Source organism: Mesoplodon bidens (genome assembly GCF_964165515.1).
Source record: "Mesoplodon bidens genome assembly, chromosome: Y".
Classification (NCBI taxonomy): Eukaryota; Metazoa; Chordata; class Mammalia; order Artiodactyla; family Ziphiidae; genus Mesoplodon; species Mesoplodon bidens.
The window spans coordinates 49,594,543-49,612,073 of record NC_138180.1 but is presented as its reverse complement, the minus strand read 5'-3'; the positions used below and the strand labels follow the sequence as shown (position 1 = coordinate 49,612,073).

Genomic DNA, 17,531 nt, shown 5'->3' with positions numbered 1-17,531 from the left:
CTCAGTGTGCCCCCTCTAGCACTCAGTGGCCCTGGATGACGTCTGCCCTCCCCTGCCGCCAGCTTGTCAGACAGGGTCAGCTACCCCTGCACCATGCCTTGGGCAGGATACGTGTGCCAGCCCGGACGAGCAGTGCCTGTGTGCTAACAACCTCCCGGGAGAGCCCTCCAGCTACCTGGCTGGAGCCCGGCACTGCACCCTGCTCAGCACGCCCCAGCTCCCCTCCTGGGGCCTCCCTTCGCATTTGCCTATGTGCTCATGAAAAAGTTCACCAACCGCAAAGTTAGAGGGGGCTTTTCTTCAAGACAGCCGTCACGTCTGATGCCAACCGCAAGCCCTGGTGGGTGCGTGTCCCAACACCACTATCAATCCGCAAGAAGGACTCGCAGGACTCAAGGACGCTGTTCTGATCGTGGTTATGGCTGACTAGCAGCTAAGTGATACAGACGCAAGTCAGCCAAGGGAAAAGGCTTCTAGGGGAGCGTCCAGGAATGCTGCGAATGTGGTCCATCCCGAGTCACGGATGAGTTACATTCCCAGCCAACACGTATCAAGGACTGCCAACCAGGAGAGCGCACCTCAGGCTGGGTCCAACTTTTACTTGTGGCTCCATCACATAAGAGTGATTGACTGACCCCATGACTGACCTCACAGTCCACCCACTCAGGAGGTCAGGCTGATACTGCACAACCAAGGCCCCCACCCTATGTCACATGGTTAGGTTTTCTGGCATGGCTAGTCCCCCCTACCCTAAATCACAGTTACACTATTCAGTGACCCAAGCCCCCCAGGCAGGCAAAGACGCCCTGTCAGGCAGGACATTCCAAGGGCTTACACCTCACCTCCCAGGAGCTGAGGGGCAAATGCCAGATCTGCTTCTGACCAAGATTAAATTCTTGACTACACAGTCTTGGAGACCTTCATCCTCTTTTTTGACCTTTAGCTCTGCAAGCGTTTCTTACCATAACCAAAATATGTGGGCACACGTACACCCAAATGTTGACAAGGATGTTTCCCCTGGTCCATGCTGGGATCATAAGCAATTTTTTTAGTTTCTCATTTATACTTTTCTACTACATCCATATTTTCTTCAAGAATGGTTGCTTCTATCATTAGGTTTGGAAAACAGATTTTAATGAGGCTTTTTTCCACATGTTGCTCACCCAATTTGCTCACTATGTGCTCCATGATTTATCCCATCAGTGAGTCATTTATATAAAATTATATTTTCAGGGATGTATGCTTTTTTCCTCCTCTGAATGATGTGGAAAATAACTAAACAAAGATATGTTAAGGATAATTTAAAGTCTACTCATTAATTACAAAAATGTATGTTTTAAAGTACAATCCCGTATATGGAAAACAGTAGAGGTTTCTCAAAAAACTAAAAGTAGAACTATTATATGACCTAGTAATGCCACTCAGGAGTATTTATCTGAAAATAAATACCTAACACTAATGAAAAATGAAATCACTAACTTGAAAAAAACCATGCACACCAATGTTCATAGCAGCACTATTTACAGTAACAATGAAGTGGAAGCAACCTAAATGTCCATCACAGATGGATGGATAAAGAAGATGTGGTACATATACACAATGGAATACTACTCAGCCATATAAAGGAACAAAATTGTGCCATTTGCAGCAACATGGATGGATTTGGAGGGCATTATGCTAAGTGAAGTAAGTCAGACAGAGATAGAGAAATACCATATGATATCATTTATATGGGGAATCTAAAAAATACAACAAACTAGTGAATATAACAACAATAAAAAAAGCAGACTCACAGATATAGAGAACAAACTAGTGATTACCAGTGGGGAGAGGGAAGCGGGGGCGCAAAATATCAGAAGGGAATTAAGAGATACAAACTACTATGTATAAAGAAAACAAGCAACAAAAATATATTGTGCAACACAGAAATCTCTTGCATTCCTATACACTAATGATGAAAAATCTGAAAGAGAAATTAAGGAAACACTCCCATTTACCACTGCAACAAAAAGAATAAAATACCTAGGAATAAACCTACCTAAGGAGACAAAAGACCTGTATGCAGAAAACTATAAAACACTGATGAAAGAAATTAAAGACGATACAAACAGATGGAGAGATATACCATGTTCTTGGACTGGAAGAATCAACATTGTGAAAATGACTAGACGACCCAAAGCAATCTACAGATTCAGTGCAATCCCTATCAAACTACCAATGGCATTTTTTCACAGAACTAGAACAAAAAATTTCACAATTTGTATGGAAACACAAAAGACCCTGAATAGCCAAAGCAATCTTGAGAAAGAAAAATGGAGCTGGAGGAATCAGGCTCCCTCAGCTCCCTATAGCTCCTTCAGACTATACTACAAAGCTACAGTAATCAAGACAATATGGTACTGGCACAGACACAGAAATATAGATCTCAACGAAACAGGATAGAAAGCCCAGAGATAAACCCACGCACATATGGTCACCTTATCTTTGATAAAGGAGGCAAGAATATACAAGGGAGAAAATACAGTCTCTTCAATAAGTGGTGCTGGGAAAACTGGACCGCTACATGTAAAGGAATGAAATTAGAACATTCCCTAACACCATACACAAAAATAAGCTCAAAATGGATTAAAGACCTAAATGTAAGGCCAGACACTATCAAACTCTTAGAGGAAAACATAGGCAGAACACTATGACATAAATCACAGCAAGATCCTTTTTGACCCACCTCCTAGAGAAATGGAAATAAAAACAAAAATAAACACACGGGACCTAATGAAACTTAAAAGCTTTTGCACAGCAAAGGTAACCATAAACAAGATGAAAAGGCAACCCTCAGAATGGGAGAAAATATTTGCAAAGGAAGCAACTCACAAAGGATTAATCTCCAAAATATACAAGGAGCTCATGCAGCTCAATATCAAAAGAACAAACAACCCAATTCAAAATGGGCAGAAGACCTAAATAGACATTTCTTCAAAGAAGATATACAGATTATCAACAAACACATGAAAGGATGCTCAACATCACTAATCATTAGAGGAATGAAAATCAAAACTACAATGAGGTATCACCTCACACCGGTCAGAATGGCCATCATCAAAAAATCTACAAACAGTAAATGCTGGAGAGGGTGTGGAGAAAAGGGGTCGAAAAGGGGTGCACTGTTGGTGGGAATGTCAATTGATAAGCCACTGTGGAGATTAAGGTCCGGGCAATCAGTTCCTATTAGCCAAAATCTAAAATGTGATAACACCAGTGAAAATGGCCATCATTAAAACACTCTACAAATAGCAAATGCTGGAGAGGGTGTGGAGAAAAGGGAACCCTCCTACACTGCTGGTGGGAATGCACGTTGGTGTAGCCACTATGGAAAACATACATGTAGGTTCCTCAAAAACTAAAAATAGTTGCCATATGATCCTGTAATCCCACTTCTGGGTATATATCCAGAGAAAACCATAATTCAAAAAGATGCATGAGTTGGTGGTAATGTAAACTGATACAGCCACTGTGGAGAACAGTATGGAGGTTCCTTAAAAAACTACAAATAGAACTACCATACGACCCAGCAATCCCACTACTGGGCATATACCCTGAGAAAACCATAATTCAAAAAGAGTCATGTACCACAATGTTCATTGCAGCTCTATTTACAATAGCCAAGACATGGAAGCAACCTAAGTGTCCATCGACAGAAGAATGGATAAAGAAGATGTGGCACATATATACAATGGAATATTACTCAGCCATAAAAGGAAACGAAACTGAGTTATTTGTAGTGAGGTGGATGGACCTACAGTGTGTCATACAGAGTGAAGTAAGCCAGAAAGAGAAAAACAAATACTGTATGCTAACACATATATATGTCTCTAAAAAAAAGAAAAAAATGGTTCTGAAGAACCTAGGGGCAGGAGAGGAATAAAGAAGCAGACCTAGTAGAGAATGGATTTGAGGACACAGGGAGGGGGAAGGGTAAGCTGGGACGAAGTGAGAGAGAGGCATGGACATATATACACTACCAAATGTAAAAGAGATAGCTAGTGGGAAGCAGGCGCATAGCACAGGGAGATCAGCTTGGTGTTTTTTGACCACCTAGAGGGGTGGGATGGGGGGGGGCGGTGGGAGGGACGGAGATGCAAGAGGGAAGAGATATGGGAACATATGTATATGTATCGCTGATTCACTTTAATAAAGCAGAAACTAACACACCATTGTAAAGCAATTATACTCCAATAAAGATGTTAAAAAAGAAAAAAAAAAGAGAGAGAGAGACATGGAATGTACAATGGTTCAAACATACCAGGTGGGCTTTGAGAATTGATTTCAATATATATTGTAGCTCTTATAAAGAAACAAGTCAATAAATGCTACTTAATCTATTACTCACTTTTAGTACCTGGTGATGCTGAGGTGGCAACAAAAATTCCTACTTCTACATTTTAATTTGACTTTCAATAATTACACTTTAAGATACCTATGCCATCACTATCACATGGTGTGTGCGGCACAAGAATAGCTCAATAAATGTTTGTTAAATAAGTGTAGTAAACAAATAAATGATCTATGAGTAAAAATATATATATATTGTTCAACAGGGGGAATATAGCCAAAAAATTTTAAGTATAAATGGAATATAATCTTTAAACATTGTGACTATGTTGTACACCTGAAACATATAATATTGTACATCAACTCTAGCTTAATAAAAAAAAATAAAGGACAATAATGTAAATGTACACAGGTAAACCACATAAGCATTTACAAGGTGCACAAATATACATATATACGTAAACATAATTAGACGTAGCTGTAGACTTAGAAGCATTCTGTGGACTGTGTCACGTGTAAACATGTAAGACTCCTCAGCCAGCGTGGTAATGGGCGTACTCTCCTTCCTGTCTTGTCTAAAGTTCCTTTCTGCCCACTCCATGCTGTCATTTATTGGTCCAGGATGCATTCTCAAGTGGGGACAGGAGCACCCCTAAGGGGCAGAGATTGGTTCTTAGGGCCACAACTCTTAGTATTTTTATGTATAAAGCACAGACAGGCATGCAGCACGTGAACAGATACACGATGTAACCGTGGTGTTAAAATGTCACGGGAGGGAAAGGGCAGCATTAGAAAAGGAAACGTCTGAGAACTGGAAGCAACTCCTCCGTGAAGTCTTCCTGGATGCATTGGTCCTCAGTCTGGACTCCTGACTTGGCCCTCCCACTTCCTGAACTTGGTTCAGGCATACCCACCGCAACGTGGAATCGAGCCTGTCCGCATGGTGCTTATCTCCCCTCCAGCGTGATGTCCACCAAAACGTCCTTCGAGTCATCTCTGCATTTGCAAGAAGACAGTCCTGCCTCTCTTACAGGGTAGGGGCTAAATAACCGTTTCATGACTAAATGGACAAACCCGCTAAGAAACAAAGGTTAAGGATAAACACAAGTCACAAGGGGCACCGCCCCTACCTCCTCCGTGTCCGTCCGGATGCCTGAGAGCAATACAGTGTTTGGTAGAAGCATTCTTCATACTAAAAAGAATAAACATGCCCCTCGTAAATACAACAACAAGCAGCTGCTTTTACACAGTGGAAACCTACTTTCAAGGAGTCTGAAATATGCTAAGAATTAATAAAACATTTAAAAATGTACTCTGTAATTTGAGTACAAAAAGGAAAATCGATTCATGATTCTGGAAGAGAGAACAAGTGGAGACAGTTATTATAATTTTGCATGTATTGAGAACCTGTAACAGTCTCGATACTGTCAGGCTCACAAAATCCATTCCCCAGGCTGGGGAGCTGTAATTTTAACCACCGGTAGAGATGTCACTTGCCATTGTTGGCCCACTGTTTTAATTTGGCAAGGTCTGCCGCTGAGAGATTGAAGAAAAAGTCAAATAAAATAGCACATACATTCTCATTAAGTTGCCTAATTCCATAAAATGTGTTTGATTGAAATCCTATAGCCCCGTGTTGGAGTCTAGAAGAGCCTTCACACACAAACTCCAGGCACTCACAGTTGTAGGTATTAATGTCCCGTAGTTCTGTCTCATTTTCAATCAATCCTTCCCTTTGGGCTGCAGACAATTTGATAAAGTCCAGTGTTTGGATTAGAGTCTATTATTTCTGCGACATGAACCTTTCTGCTACACGATGCAGTCACTTTGGAAAGTTCTTCTTTAGTTAAATGTGTCCCAGAGTGTACATCTAAGTGAGGACAGTCGTTCAAAAATGCAAACTTCTACGCCATGAATTTCTGCTAGTGGGAAAGTTTCCTTCAATTTTGCCATGGCCGTTGCAAAGGGCTGTCTTGGTTTTATTTTTTCCTTTTTCTAGTTCCATACAAGGTTGATATTTAGAGCGTTTAAAGTTTGCTTTATATGGTTATTGTTGGTCTCATTCTATGTTTCCTGAAAACTCCATCCCTAGTCCAACTCTATGTAAACAGTTCCGTCTCTGACTGATAGGCGATGATGTCTCACCTCTGTCTTAATTCTTCATTCTAAGAATAGACGTTTGCACACCGATGGAGTTAGGAAGCATTTTACGTGCATTAAGCTACCCCCGGCAGGACAGACAGAAGACGTGGGTGCTGTGATCATCCCCAATCGACAGACCAGAGCTGGTGCTTCCGAGGAGGCTGAGCTGCAGGTACAGGCAGAGCGGACGTGGCCAGCTCAGACGCGGTCACTGTCACCTGCAATGGAGAGCATGTGCCGCAGGGCAGCGGAGCCTCTGTTCCACACGGTCACTCGGGGATCCAAGTAGTCACACTCCCTGCGGCTTCAAGGCACAGCCCGCAGGGTCCCCAAGGGTGTCAGTGCTGCCACCGGCTTGGAGGTACAGGAGGGAATTCTCGTGTTGGGTCCGGCACCCTTCACTTCTGCTCAGCTCGGCTTCTGCCTGGGAGGATGGGGTCACATGGGCACACTCCCTGCCAGGGAGGCTGGAAATGGGTGTGCAAACCTGTACAAGACCGAACTGAGGCATCGTGGAGGACTGACGGTCGATGCCGATTGTCCGCCGCTGCCTGAATGCCCTTGGATAGATTTAACTGAAATGGATTTAACTAAATGGATCAAACGGACCATTTCCTCATTGCAAACATTTCTTTTTTCTTTTCTTTTTTTTTTTTTTGACCACACAGCATGCAGGATCTTAGTTCCCCAACCAGGGATGGAACCCGAGCCCTGGCAGTGAAAGCGCTGAGTCCTAACCACTGGGCCGCCAGGGAAGTTCCTGCAAGCATTTCTTGAGAGAGGATAGGGCCATCGCTGTGTTCAGGCCAATACTCTACCTGCCAGTGTTTGCTTTCCTCCAGCACAATCAGGCTCTTTGTCTCTTGAGAACAGGAGTGATCCCAAAGGGGTGAGCTGCTCAGTGAGAGGCTAAGGTATAGGGCGCATGAACAGAATAAGCCACGTCAAGGTGCACAGAGCTGGGGGAGAGGATGTTCATTTGCTTTTGCACAGGGTTCCCAGCACCAGAATCCTGGTGGCACTGCACCAGCCTAGGGACCCACGCCTTGTAGCTACTTGTAAGTAGGTACCTACTGGGACCCACCCAGTAAGAGTGGTGGCCTCTGTAGGTCATGACACATTGAGAAGAGAGACAACCATCTGTAGAGTTTACGTGTGTGAACTGCATGCTGTGGGGATTACATGCCAATGAAGCTGTTATAGAGACAAGCAATGAAGTGCCTGATGGGGGCGTGCAGTGAGCTTGTCCCAGTGGGGCACTTCTTCCTGGAGACTCCTGGATGCCCTGGGATTCCCACAGCAGCCTCCACCAGCAAAGTGGCCGTCTCCTGACCGTGACACAGTGGCGTTCTCTGAGACAGGATTACACACAACATTCCCCTGTACATCCTCAGCTGCTTCCTTCACATGCCAAGTGCACAGATCCGGCACACCCAAGGGGCTGAGAATTTCTATCGATGTTCCCACCAAGATCCCTACACAGGGGTTCACCCAAGACACTGTTTTAGAGAGCAAAACCTTTTATTTGTTTAGTTTTGCTTCTGCTGAGGTTTAGTACCTTTTTTTGTTGAAGTAGAGTTGATTTACAACCTTGTGTTAGCTTCAGGTGTACAGCACAGTGATTCAGTTATACATATCTATATCTGTATAGATATAGATATTCTTCTTCATATTCTTTTCCATTATGGTTTATCTCAAAATACTGAATATAGTTCCTGGTGCTCTACAGTAGGACCTTGTTGTTTATCCATTCTCTATGTAAGAGTTTGCATCTGTTAACCCCAAACTCCCAAGCTAACCCTCCCCTTCCCCCTCCCCCTTGGCAACCACAAGTCTGTTCTCTATGTCTGTGAGTCTGTTTCTGTTTCATAGATAAGTTCATTTGTGTCATGTTTTAGATTCCACATACAAGTGACATCACATGGTATCTGTCTTTCTCTTTCTGACTCACTTCACTGAGTATGATAATCTTACTCTAGGTCCATCCATGTTGCTGTAAATGGCATTATTTCATTCTTTTTTTATGGCTGAGTGGTATTCCATTGTGTGTGTGTGTGTGTGTGTGTGTGTGTGTATCACATCTTCTTCATCCAGTCATCTGTCGATGGACACTCAGGTTGTTTCCAAGTACCCAAGACAATGTTGAACTTTACCTAAACCCTGTGCTCCTGGAAAACAGGGAAGGTTAAGGAATTGCCCCATCCTCTGTGTCCTGGAAAACTGCTGACTGCAAACCACCTTCCTTCCCCACCTGAGTTAGATAGGACTCACAGATGTTCCCTTTGGGCATCTAGGACAAGGCCCGACACAGACCCTCCAGATTCCCATCCTCTGTCTCATAAATGATGTCCTGAGTCGTTTGTCCCCACAGATCAACTGGAACGAAATGCTTGTGAACCAAACTTGGTTCAGCCCCTCCCTTTGCCCCCCAGGACCTTGAGCTTTGGCCCACCCTCAGTCTGAGCCAGTCATCCCAGCACAGGGTGCTCTTAGGAAAATACTCTCTGGTCTACATTGCATCATGCCACCCTTTCACCCCACTTCCCTTTGCCTAGTTCTTTCTAGACTACAGGTCAAGGGAATCAACTGTGCTCCTGCTATAAAAAAAGAGGCTCCCCTTTTGCTAACTGCTGCTTCCTGACCTTACAGATAGAATGCTGTCCCAAATGCAATAGCCCCCCTGCCCCTAATGCAACAGTCTCTTTCCCTCCTTCCAAGAATCCTTTTTGAATAAAAGTCTCTCCTTACTAAGTCCGGATGTGTTTTCTTTTTTTTGTTCTGACAAGCACAACGCGTGTGGGACTTTTAGGGTTAAATTCACAAAGGGTTCATCCCAACGTCATTGCAAGTTCCTACCCTGGCATGCTTTTCCTCAACCCTGATGGAATCGATCTGTCAATATGCCTCCTTGCTTCATCTGTTGGCATCCCCTCAACCTTTCTGTTTTCTTTTAACGAGCTGAATGACCCCCCCCCCCAATAAACAGATTCTCGAAACACAGTCATGCTTGCACAAGCTGTTTAACGTGGAGCTTCTGGAAGAAGGCAAGGGTGCTTTCTGGTAGTGACGGGGCTGACGGTGTGTAATGAGCACTGTGGCCACCTGTCACCACAATGGATCACAGAGGACACACTCTAGGCTCTCGCATCCCTGCTGAGCAGGGCGTGTAGGGAACCATGTTCCCTCTGAGTTGGATTCTTCTCTTGGGCCTTTCTTCTCCTTCACCAGCTGATCTGTGCCCAGAACTCCTCCTTCTTGGCTGAGTTACTTCTTATTTGGCACTTTCTTGAAACAGTGAGTGTTTATCAGTGCATTTGTAGCCAATGGCACCCTGGCCACTGCTGAGAGATGGAGCAGGAATCTGTTTCATCACACAGACCGCTGGAAGGGGAGACAGGGTGGCTGGGAGGTGAGAACGAATTCCTTGGGCAGGGCACAGTCCCTCCCTGCTCAGAGCTGGAGGTGAGTGATTTTCCACCACACAGGGGCGAGGAGGGGCCAGGAGCCCCCGTATGGTGCGTGGAAATGTTCCCTCAGGGAAGTCATTTGGGCTGTTGGTTTTGATCCCTTCACGCTGGACATTTTGTGGGCTGTTCTGAAGAAAGAAACAGGTTCTACAGCCATCACTTCAGTCTCCTGGAAACTGATTCCATGCATGAGAGAGGAATTGAGTATTTGGTGATGGTTGGCCAGGTTGTTTATCTGTCCTATTTTCCTCCAAAGAAAACACAATTGTTCCCACCATGCAGGGATACGTGACTGGCATTAGCGTGCCTGCTCTGGTACTTTCCCGAGAACTGTGCTCTAGGATGTGGACGGGGGACCTACATCTATATTACAGGCAACGGGCAGCTTTATTGACTAGGCAGGTGCTTCAGACAAAGTCTTTTGTGTAACATAAAGAGCAAGTGACTCTTTTCAAATGACCATAATACTCTTAGTCAAAACCTCTTTCAATTGAAATGGCATTAGCATACATTTTATTTTCTGGAAAATGTATTGGAAACTGCATGAGAAAGGCACATTCTATATGTTTTCTGGAGAACTAAGCTATTGGATAAAGAGGAAAACCAACTTGTTATGCAAAGACCGGATTCCCCACTTTGGGGGATTCAATGGCTCAATTGAAGAAATGTGTCTGGGGCTCCTCTGTGTTTAGAATGAGGCACTGTTCAAGTAGCCAGGGGTACAATGTTGAATAAGACATGGTCCCATCCCCCAAGACATTTCTAACCCGCTTTTACAAATATTCCAGTCATGAATTCCCAACTGCCATGCGAGTTTTTGTTTTTGTTTTCCCTCGTAATGCCATTGCCATTTTAGGGACTGGATCTGAAAACACCTACAAGAAACAATGAAAAGAAAACAGTGACATCTACCTGGGCCCAGACAGTAGTCCAAAGAATCATAAGCTAAAGAGCTTTGCCCTCTGTGTGATGTTTTCTTGATTATTTAAAAAACCAGAAGTCGATGCATGTTTTTTGCACTAAACGGTCACACCCCAAGACTCTCCTCTTTGATTTAAGGCTCTTTGGGGTCACTGAAGTGTCGTTTGGAAAACTGCTTCCTGATGTATAATGTTATGGTAATGATACCCTAAAGCCTGCGTAAGGGCTCTGCCAAGAGAGCTATCGATTTATCTCCTTCCCAGTATTGTTTTAAAACAAGAGGCAGCTGGGGGTCAAGAGAGAGACGCTGGGTTATAAGAGGCTTAATGCAACCCTAGGAATTTTTTTTTTTTTTTACACACTTGAGAGGAGGAAGGTTGTTCATAAATACTCATTTACAGAAACAATTTGAGAGACGCAGAAAAGACACATTTCTCTTCCATCTGAGCATAGGATTAGACCCTTTGTAACAATGTAGGGGAGGGAAAGAGGAGAAAGTGCTAGAGTACCGGGGTTATAGCTAGAATCCAAGAGACCTGGATCAAAGCCCAGCCCTGCCACTCACTGATTATATCCATTTGGTTTATAAATTGGAATTTTTTGAACTTAGTCACCTCACATAAAGCAAAATTACCTGCCTCAAAGATAGCTGCGAGAATTCAATATAATATCGCATGCAAAGGCCAACGAAGAAAGCCTGGTACGTAGTATAAACTCAGTAAACTGTACAGATCACTGCTACTGTTATCGTTTATAGGAGTTAGACACAAAGTATTTACACATAAGGTGCTGGGTAAGGTGCTTGCTCTCAGTACTTGAGATGGGTGGTGTGATGTGATCATTAATTTTATGTATCAACTGACGAGGCTATGGGGCCCAGTCATTTAAACGCTAGTCCACATGTGGCTTTTTTTAAGATGTGATTACATTGAAATTAGCAGACTCTTAGTAAAGCAGATTACCCTCCATAATGGGGTTGGGCAGGGGATGGTGGGATAGTGGGTGGGTCGTATCTAATCAGGAGAGGGCCTTAAAAGCAAAGATGAAAGTTTCCCAAAGAAGAAGCAATTCTCTCTCAAGGCTGCCACATAGAATCTCTGCCTGAATTTCCAGCTTTCTGGCCAACCCTGCAGATATCAGACCTGCCAGCTGCCACAATCACATGAGCCAATTCCTTAAAATAAATCTCCTGATGGATACATAGATACAAATACATCTATCTATAGTTATAGATGTAACTATAGACAGATAGGTATCTCTATCCCTGCTACCTATCGATAGCTACATCTACACCTATCTATCTACAGAGACAAAGATGCAGATAGATAGATAGATGAATACAATAGATCTTTCTCTATACAATAGCTAATTGTAATTCTATTGAATCTGTCCATCTATCTATCTGTCTATCTATCAAAATCTGCCTCCATCTCTCTCTATAGCAATAGACAGATTTAGCTATAGCTAGATAGACACAAATTCCCTGATCTCTACATCTGTATCTATAGAGATCCTCTTGGTTCTGTTTCTCTAGAGAACTTGCCTAATTCAGGCTGGGAGACCGACAAGTAAACAGACAATGTGAATGCTCTGTGGTAGGTCTCAGCACAGCACAAGGTGTTATGGGAATGTACACAACCAGACTGCTCTTTTTGAAGCCCGGATTGAATAAGCTGCCTGAGAAGATGGTTGAAAATGAGAACGACCTTTAGTGGGTGGACACAAGGGTCGGAACCCCCAAGGACACAGATGAGGGACAACTAGAGGATTAAGAAGATAAAACAGTGTGATGTGAAGAGAGCATGAAAGCCCAGGGGGAGAGCTCTCCGAAGGGCAGGATTCATCCTATGGGAATACCACACGGAGTGTAAGTTAGAGACTGGGAGGTTTGCATTTGGGATTTCAGGAGGGTCTTGGCACTGCATGAAACTTAGATGCAAGGCTCGGCCGTGGAGGTGGCTGGAGGGGAATGATGGAGAAGGTCCTGTGGGTGAGAAGAGCAAGAGCTCAGTGAGTGCCGTTCCCCGGAGGTGCTCAGGGCAAACATACGCGCCCACGCAGTGGGGAGCAGTGCACGGTAGCGGCGGCCTCAGGGAAGGCCCAGATGGTGGAAGAGACGGCGGGTGAACAGGCTGAGAGAGTGGAGGGCCTCGGTGTAAAGCTAAATGTCCTGGAGGTGGGAGAGCAGCGAGAGGCTGGGTCAGGAGCCAGGGCGGAAGGGCCGGAGCTCAGGAGACACAGGCGGGCGCCATGACCAGAGGGGCCCAGCTGTCCAGGGCTTCTCAGGAAGTCCTGGTCCACTGGTCTCAGCCTCAGATGCACGTCGGAACCAGCCGGGGAGCTTTTCAGATATTGCTGCCCGGGTCCCACCCCAAAAATGCTGTTGTCGCTAGCCTGTCTCTCTCCTTCATGATTTATGTGCCAAAGACTACCTTTCATCATCACCACAATTGTGCCCACGCATCCCCGCGCTGGCCAATGCTGTTGACTCACTCCCAGGGTCTACTGAGACCAGCAGCTCCACGGGTACATGGCCCTGTACACTGACTCCGTTTCTTCAACCCCCAGCAGGGCTCCAATAGACAGCCTGGTCCCCAAAGCATCTGTGAAAAGGAGGCAGGGGAGTCCATGTGGACTCGGAGGGGGGTGTGGACGCCTCCAAAATCACAGAAGGGTGAGATACCCGATTACCAACCAGCCAGCCACCCACAGAAACTCCCCTGAAGGCATTCGCTCTTGAGGTGGATGTGGGCGTTGCACCTCACGGTCCACAGATGGCCTGGTGTTCCACCTCCCCCAAGCCCACAGGGGTCACTGTCTCTTGGCAGCTGTATCAAGGGTGACTCTATCACAGTGATCAACCAAGGGGGTATGAAAGAATGTCCCCCACGGGAGGCCCATTCTAGGAACAAAGGCAGATCTCCCAGCTCTCTGGAACAGATATCTTGGCAAAAGCTAATTAGCCTCTAAACCCTAATCACAACTAAGGCACACAAGCTACTGCATCTGATAACATGAAAGGTATAATCACACTTTTGCAGCACAGAGTACTTTCACCTGTTTAAGCAAATCTGAACGGAAAAAATATATATCATTTTACAAGTTTTTTACTAAACACCCGTAGCTCTAGACAACAGATGTTGACTTAAAGGTATAATCATATTTTCCAAGCACAGAGTACTTTCACCTGTTTAAGCCAATCTGAACGGAAAAAAAATATATCATTTCACAAGTTTTTTACTAAACACCCGTAGCTCTAGACAACAGATTTTGACTTAACTCAGCGACGAGCTGCCATTCATCCAACATTTAGCCATATTGTAAAATCAGGTTTTGGAAGCTATGCTGCTATTTAAAGCTAAAGGTTGATACAGTACTTACTTAGTGTTGTGGAACACTGCAGAATGCAAGAAGGGACCTGCAAAGGGCCTCTTAAAAGAAATAGTTCCTTTTTGGCAGAAAATATCATTGTAGGGTCCCCCACGGGTAGGGGAGTGGGCAGTGCACAGAAGATGGGCTGACACTGCATTTGAGAGTGGAAACAATACACCCAGCGTGCAGAGTAGACTGGGCTTCTCCTACTGGGCCATACGTGCTGGGCCGCTTTGCATTCACCTTCTAAAATGAAACTTCCCCAGACAATAATTACTCATGTTTTCAGAGAAGAGAATAACCATTGCTCTACTGGTGTCTCCAAACTCAGAATTTCAGGGTCTAATTTAGACGTACTCACTTAACAAGCCAAGCTTTTACCCATAAAGTAAGACTAGAGGAAAAGAGAGAATGATTTTTAAGATGGGTGGGGTCAGTGGATGTCACAGAAACTTCTAGATGCAGCCCCAGCCTTGCACCCCTAGGGTCAAGGCTGCACCACCAACAAGATGGTGGTCCAAGTTCATGGGGCCACTTGGTGGATCCATTTACATAGGTGGTGCTCCTGGAGCTTTACACAGCAGCTCCTATATAATTCTGGACATTAATAGGCTCAAACAGACTTGAGAACAGCCCTTTTGAAGTAAGGTTCAGCCTCACTGTCTCAGCTACTTCTTTGGGGAATTCTGAACGTGGGTTCCATTAAAAAAACAATACAGCAGCAAAGGGGCATCCTACCACTGCTTCTTTGGAGATTTCACTCCCACATGATACCTCTTGGATGAGAATCAAAGCTTTTCGTGTACCTACCATTCTAGGAGCCGAAATACCAAGGCGAAAACCCTCCCATGTGATTGTTTGAGCACAGAATACAAACAAAATAATTAGCAACTCAAAGGGCATTTCAAACACGCGCCAACACGGAACCACGCGAAACCGGGAAGATTCCTGTTTGTAAATTCCGACTACTCAGACAGACTTTAAGGATTCATATCCTAGGCAACAGAAATGTGCTCTGTAAAAGAAATCTTCCCAGAGGCTCTTCCACATTTGCCACGGTTAAGCGTACATTTAAATAAACGCGGAGTTTCTTACCTGTCTACCAAGTGGTCCTTCTGCAAATCAGCTCCCTGCTCTCCACGTTACTCCACGAATGAGCAGAAACAACCAGATCTCATTGTGGGGACCACAGGCTGTCCTCCTTGTGGAAGCGCAGTAGAAACTTCAGCATCAAGCCTTCAGAACGTAGATGCCAAAGTCTAAAGTGCAATTATCTAAGAAGGGAGGGCTTGGTACAAAACATCGATGCCCTGCAAAGAGGAAAATGGCATCTGTGACTGAGAGTCAACAGTACACACATTCATGGAGTTTCTTCCCCAGAATAGAGACTGTTTATATGTTGACACACATCTTCTGTACCTTAAAGGATGATCGATGAAATACATTTGAGACACTGGAGTGCGTTTATGGCAGTCATAGGATAAGTCATTATTTCCATGTGCTGTGGTTTGAGTTTGTGACTTTGGACACATTGATCATTAAGGCAGAGGGGAGATACAAGTATTGACAAACTCTCAGCAGCACCTAAGCTAGGATATCCCAGAGGTGGCTACCTGGGGCCTCTGCTTGGGGCCCCACGTGATGGGGCTCCCAGGTCAGTGATTCGAGGAACCAAAGGCAGGTAGTCTCTCCATCACCTGCGGCTAGAACGCTGAGGCCCTTACCCTACCAGGCCATAAAAAGCCCCACCATGGCAAAGAGAGTCAGCACAATGAAAAAGGCATGGGATCCGTATCGAGAATATGAACCTGGGCTCTGCCATTTTGCGGTGTGGTGGCCACGGACTTGGCAGGAATATGGCGAAGGACCTCCTGGAAATTCTTGGATTTCAGGCCCTCAAGACCTCCTGTCCTGGCAAAACAAATTCTCCACATGGCCCAGCCCCACTAGCCTGGACACCGAAGTTTAGGGCCAGGGTCCTAGGTTGTCGTGAAATGGTCCTTTCCCCTGATGAGCTCTCATGCAACAGGTGGCCATTAAACATTGCTTAAAGGATGTGAGGCATTTGGGAATACCTCATAGCTATGGTTTCCAGAAGATTCCAGTAAAAGAGGAAACTCTGTCCGCCTTCTTTATTTTTCAAGCCCAATTCTGTAGAGTTCACTGTGCCCTCTGTACCTCATGAGGTGTGATATCCTAGAGGCCCTTTGGCTTTTCAGTGATCTCTTCGATGGAACCCAAGATGGTCTTCATGCTGAATTCCATCTTCAGTGGGCAATACCGTATATAAAGTTCCTTCTGAAAGAAAAGGGAAAAGAACCAGAATCAACAATGGAAACGTATCTGTTTTACTCTGTGTTGTTTAAATTATTGGAATAAAGAAAGTAACCTTAAGTTTAATTTTAGTTTTAATTTGCTTTTAATAACTTGTCCAGATTGAATTTACCACTAAAGCATGAGAAAATAGCAATAATTGACTCCATTTAGGTCAAATGTTGGTAATGATGTTTGATCAAAGGCAGATTATCTAACAAAGGAACAAATGACAGTGATCCTCCCAGATTAAAAACAACAACAAAACTTCCGGGTAAGATGGCGGAAGAGTAAGACGCGGAGATCACCTTCCTCCCCACGGATACACCAGAGATACAGCTGCACGTGGAACAACTCCTACAGAACACCTACTGAATGCTGGCGGAGGACCCCGGACCTCCCAAGAGGCAAGAGACTCCCCACATACCTGGGTGGGGCAAAGCGGAGAGATTCCCGCGCAGGGGATCGGTGCCGAGCGGCACTCGCCAGCCTGAGAGGCTTGTCTGCTCGCCCACCAGGGCGGGTGGCGCTGGAAGCTGAGGCTCGGGCTTCGGTCGGAGCGCAGGGGGGGGACTGGGGCTGGCGGCGAGAACTCAGCCTGAAGAGGGCTGATGTGCCACGGCTAGCCGGCAGGGAGTCCAGGAGAACTCTGGAGCTGCCGAAGAGGCAAGAGACTATTTCTTCCCTCTTGGTTTCCTGGTGCGCGAGGAGAGGGGATTAAGAGCGCTGCTTGGAGGGGCTCCACAGACGGGCGTGAGTCGCGGCTGAGGGCGCGGAGCCCGGTGACGGGCGTGGGACGCTGGGGCTGCTGCTGCCGCCGCCAAGAAACCTGTGTGCGAGCGCAGGTCACTGTCCACACCGCCCTTCCGGGAGCCTGTGCAGCCCGCCACTGCCGGGGTCCCGGGATCCAGGGGTGGCTTCCCTGGGAGAACGCACGGCGCGCCTCGGGCTGGTACAACGTCACGCCGACCTCTGCCGCTGCAGGCT

At 45.4% G+C, this 17,531-nt stretch overlaps 1 protein-coding gene and 1 long non-coding RNA gene across 2 annotated transcripts in view; both read right to left on the bottom strand.

Annotated features, from left to right (window-relative positions):
* Positions 1-15,652, bottom strand: part of LOC308609620 — a 310,091-nt gene extending 294,439 nt beyond the window's left edge. Inside the window, exon 1 of the long non-coding RNA XR_014014324.1 lies at positions 15,327-15,652. This is a non-coding gene — a long non-coding RNA (uncharacterized lncRNA). The remainder of the gene's footprint in view (positions 1-15,326) is intronic.
* A 10-nt stretch (positions 15,653-15,662) lies between these two features.
* The window catches only part of LOC308609618 (pseudouridine-5'-phosphatase-like), a 143,722-nt gene continuing 141,853 nt past the window's right edge, over positions 15,663-17,531 (bottom strand). The window contains exon 4 of the mRNA XM_081223354.1: positions 15,663-16,529. Coding sequence (XP_081079480.1) covers positions 16,428-16,529 — 102 coding nt within the window. The 3' untranslated portion in view covers positions 15,663-16,427. The remainder of the gene's footprint in view (positions 16,530-17,531) is intronic.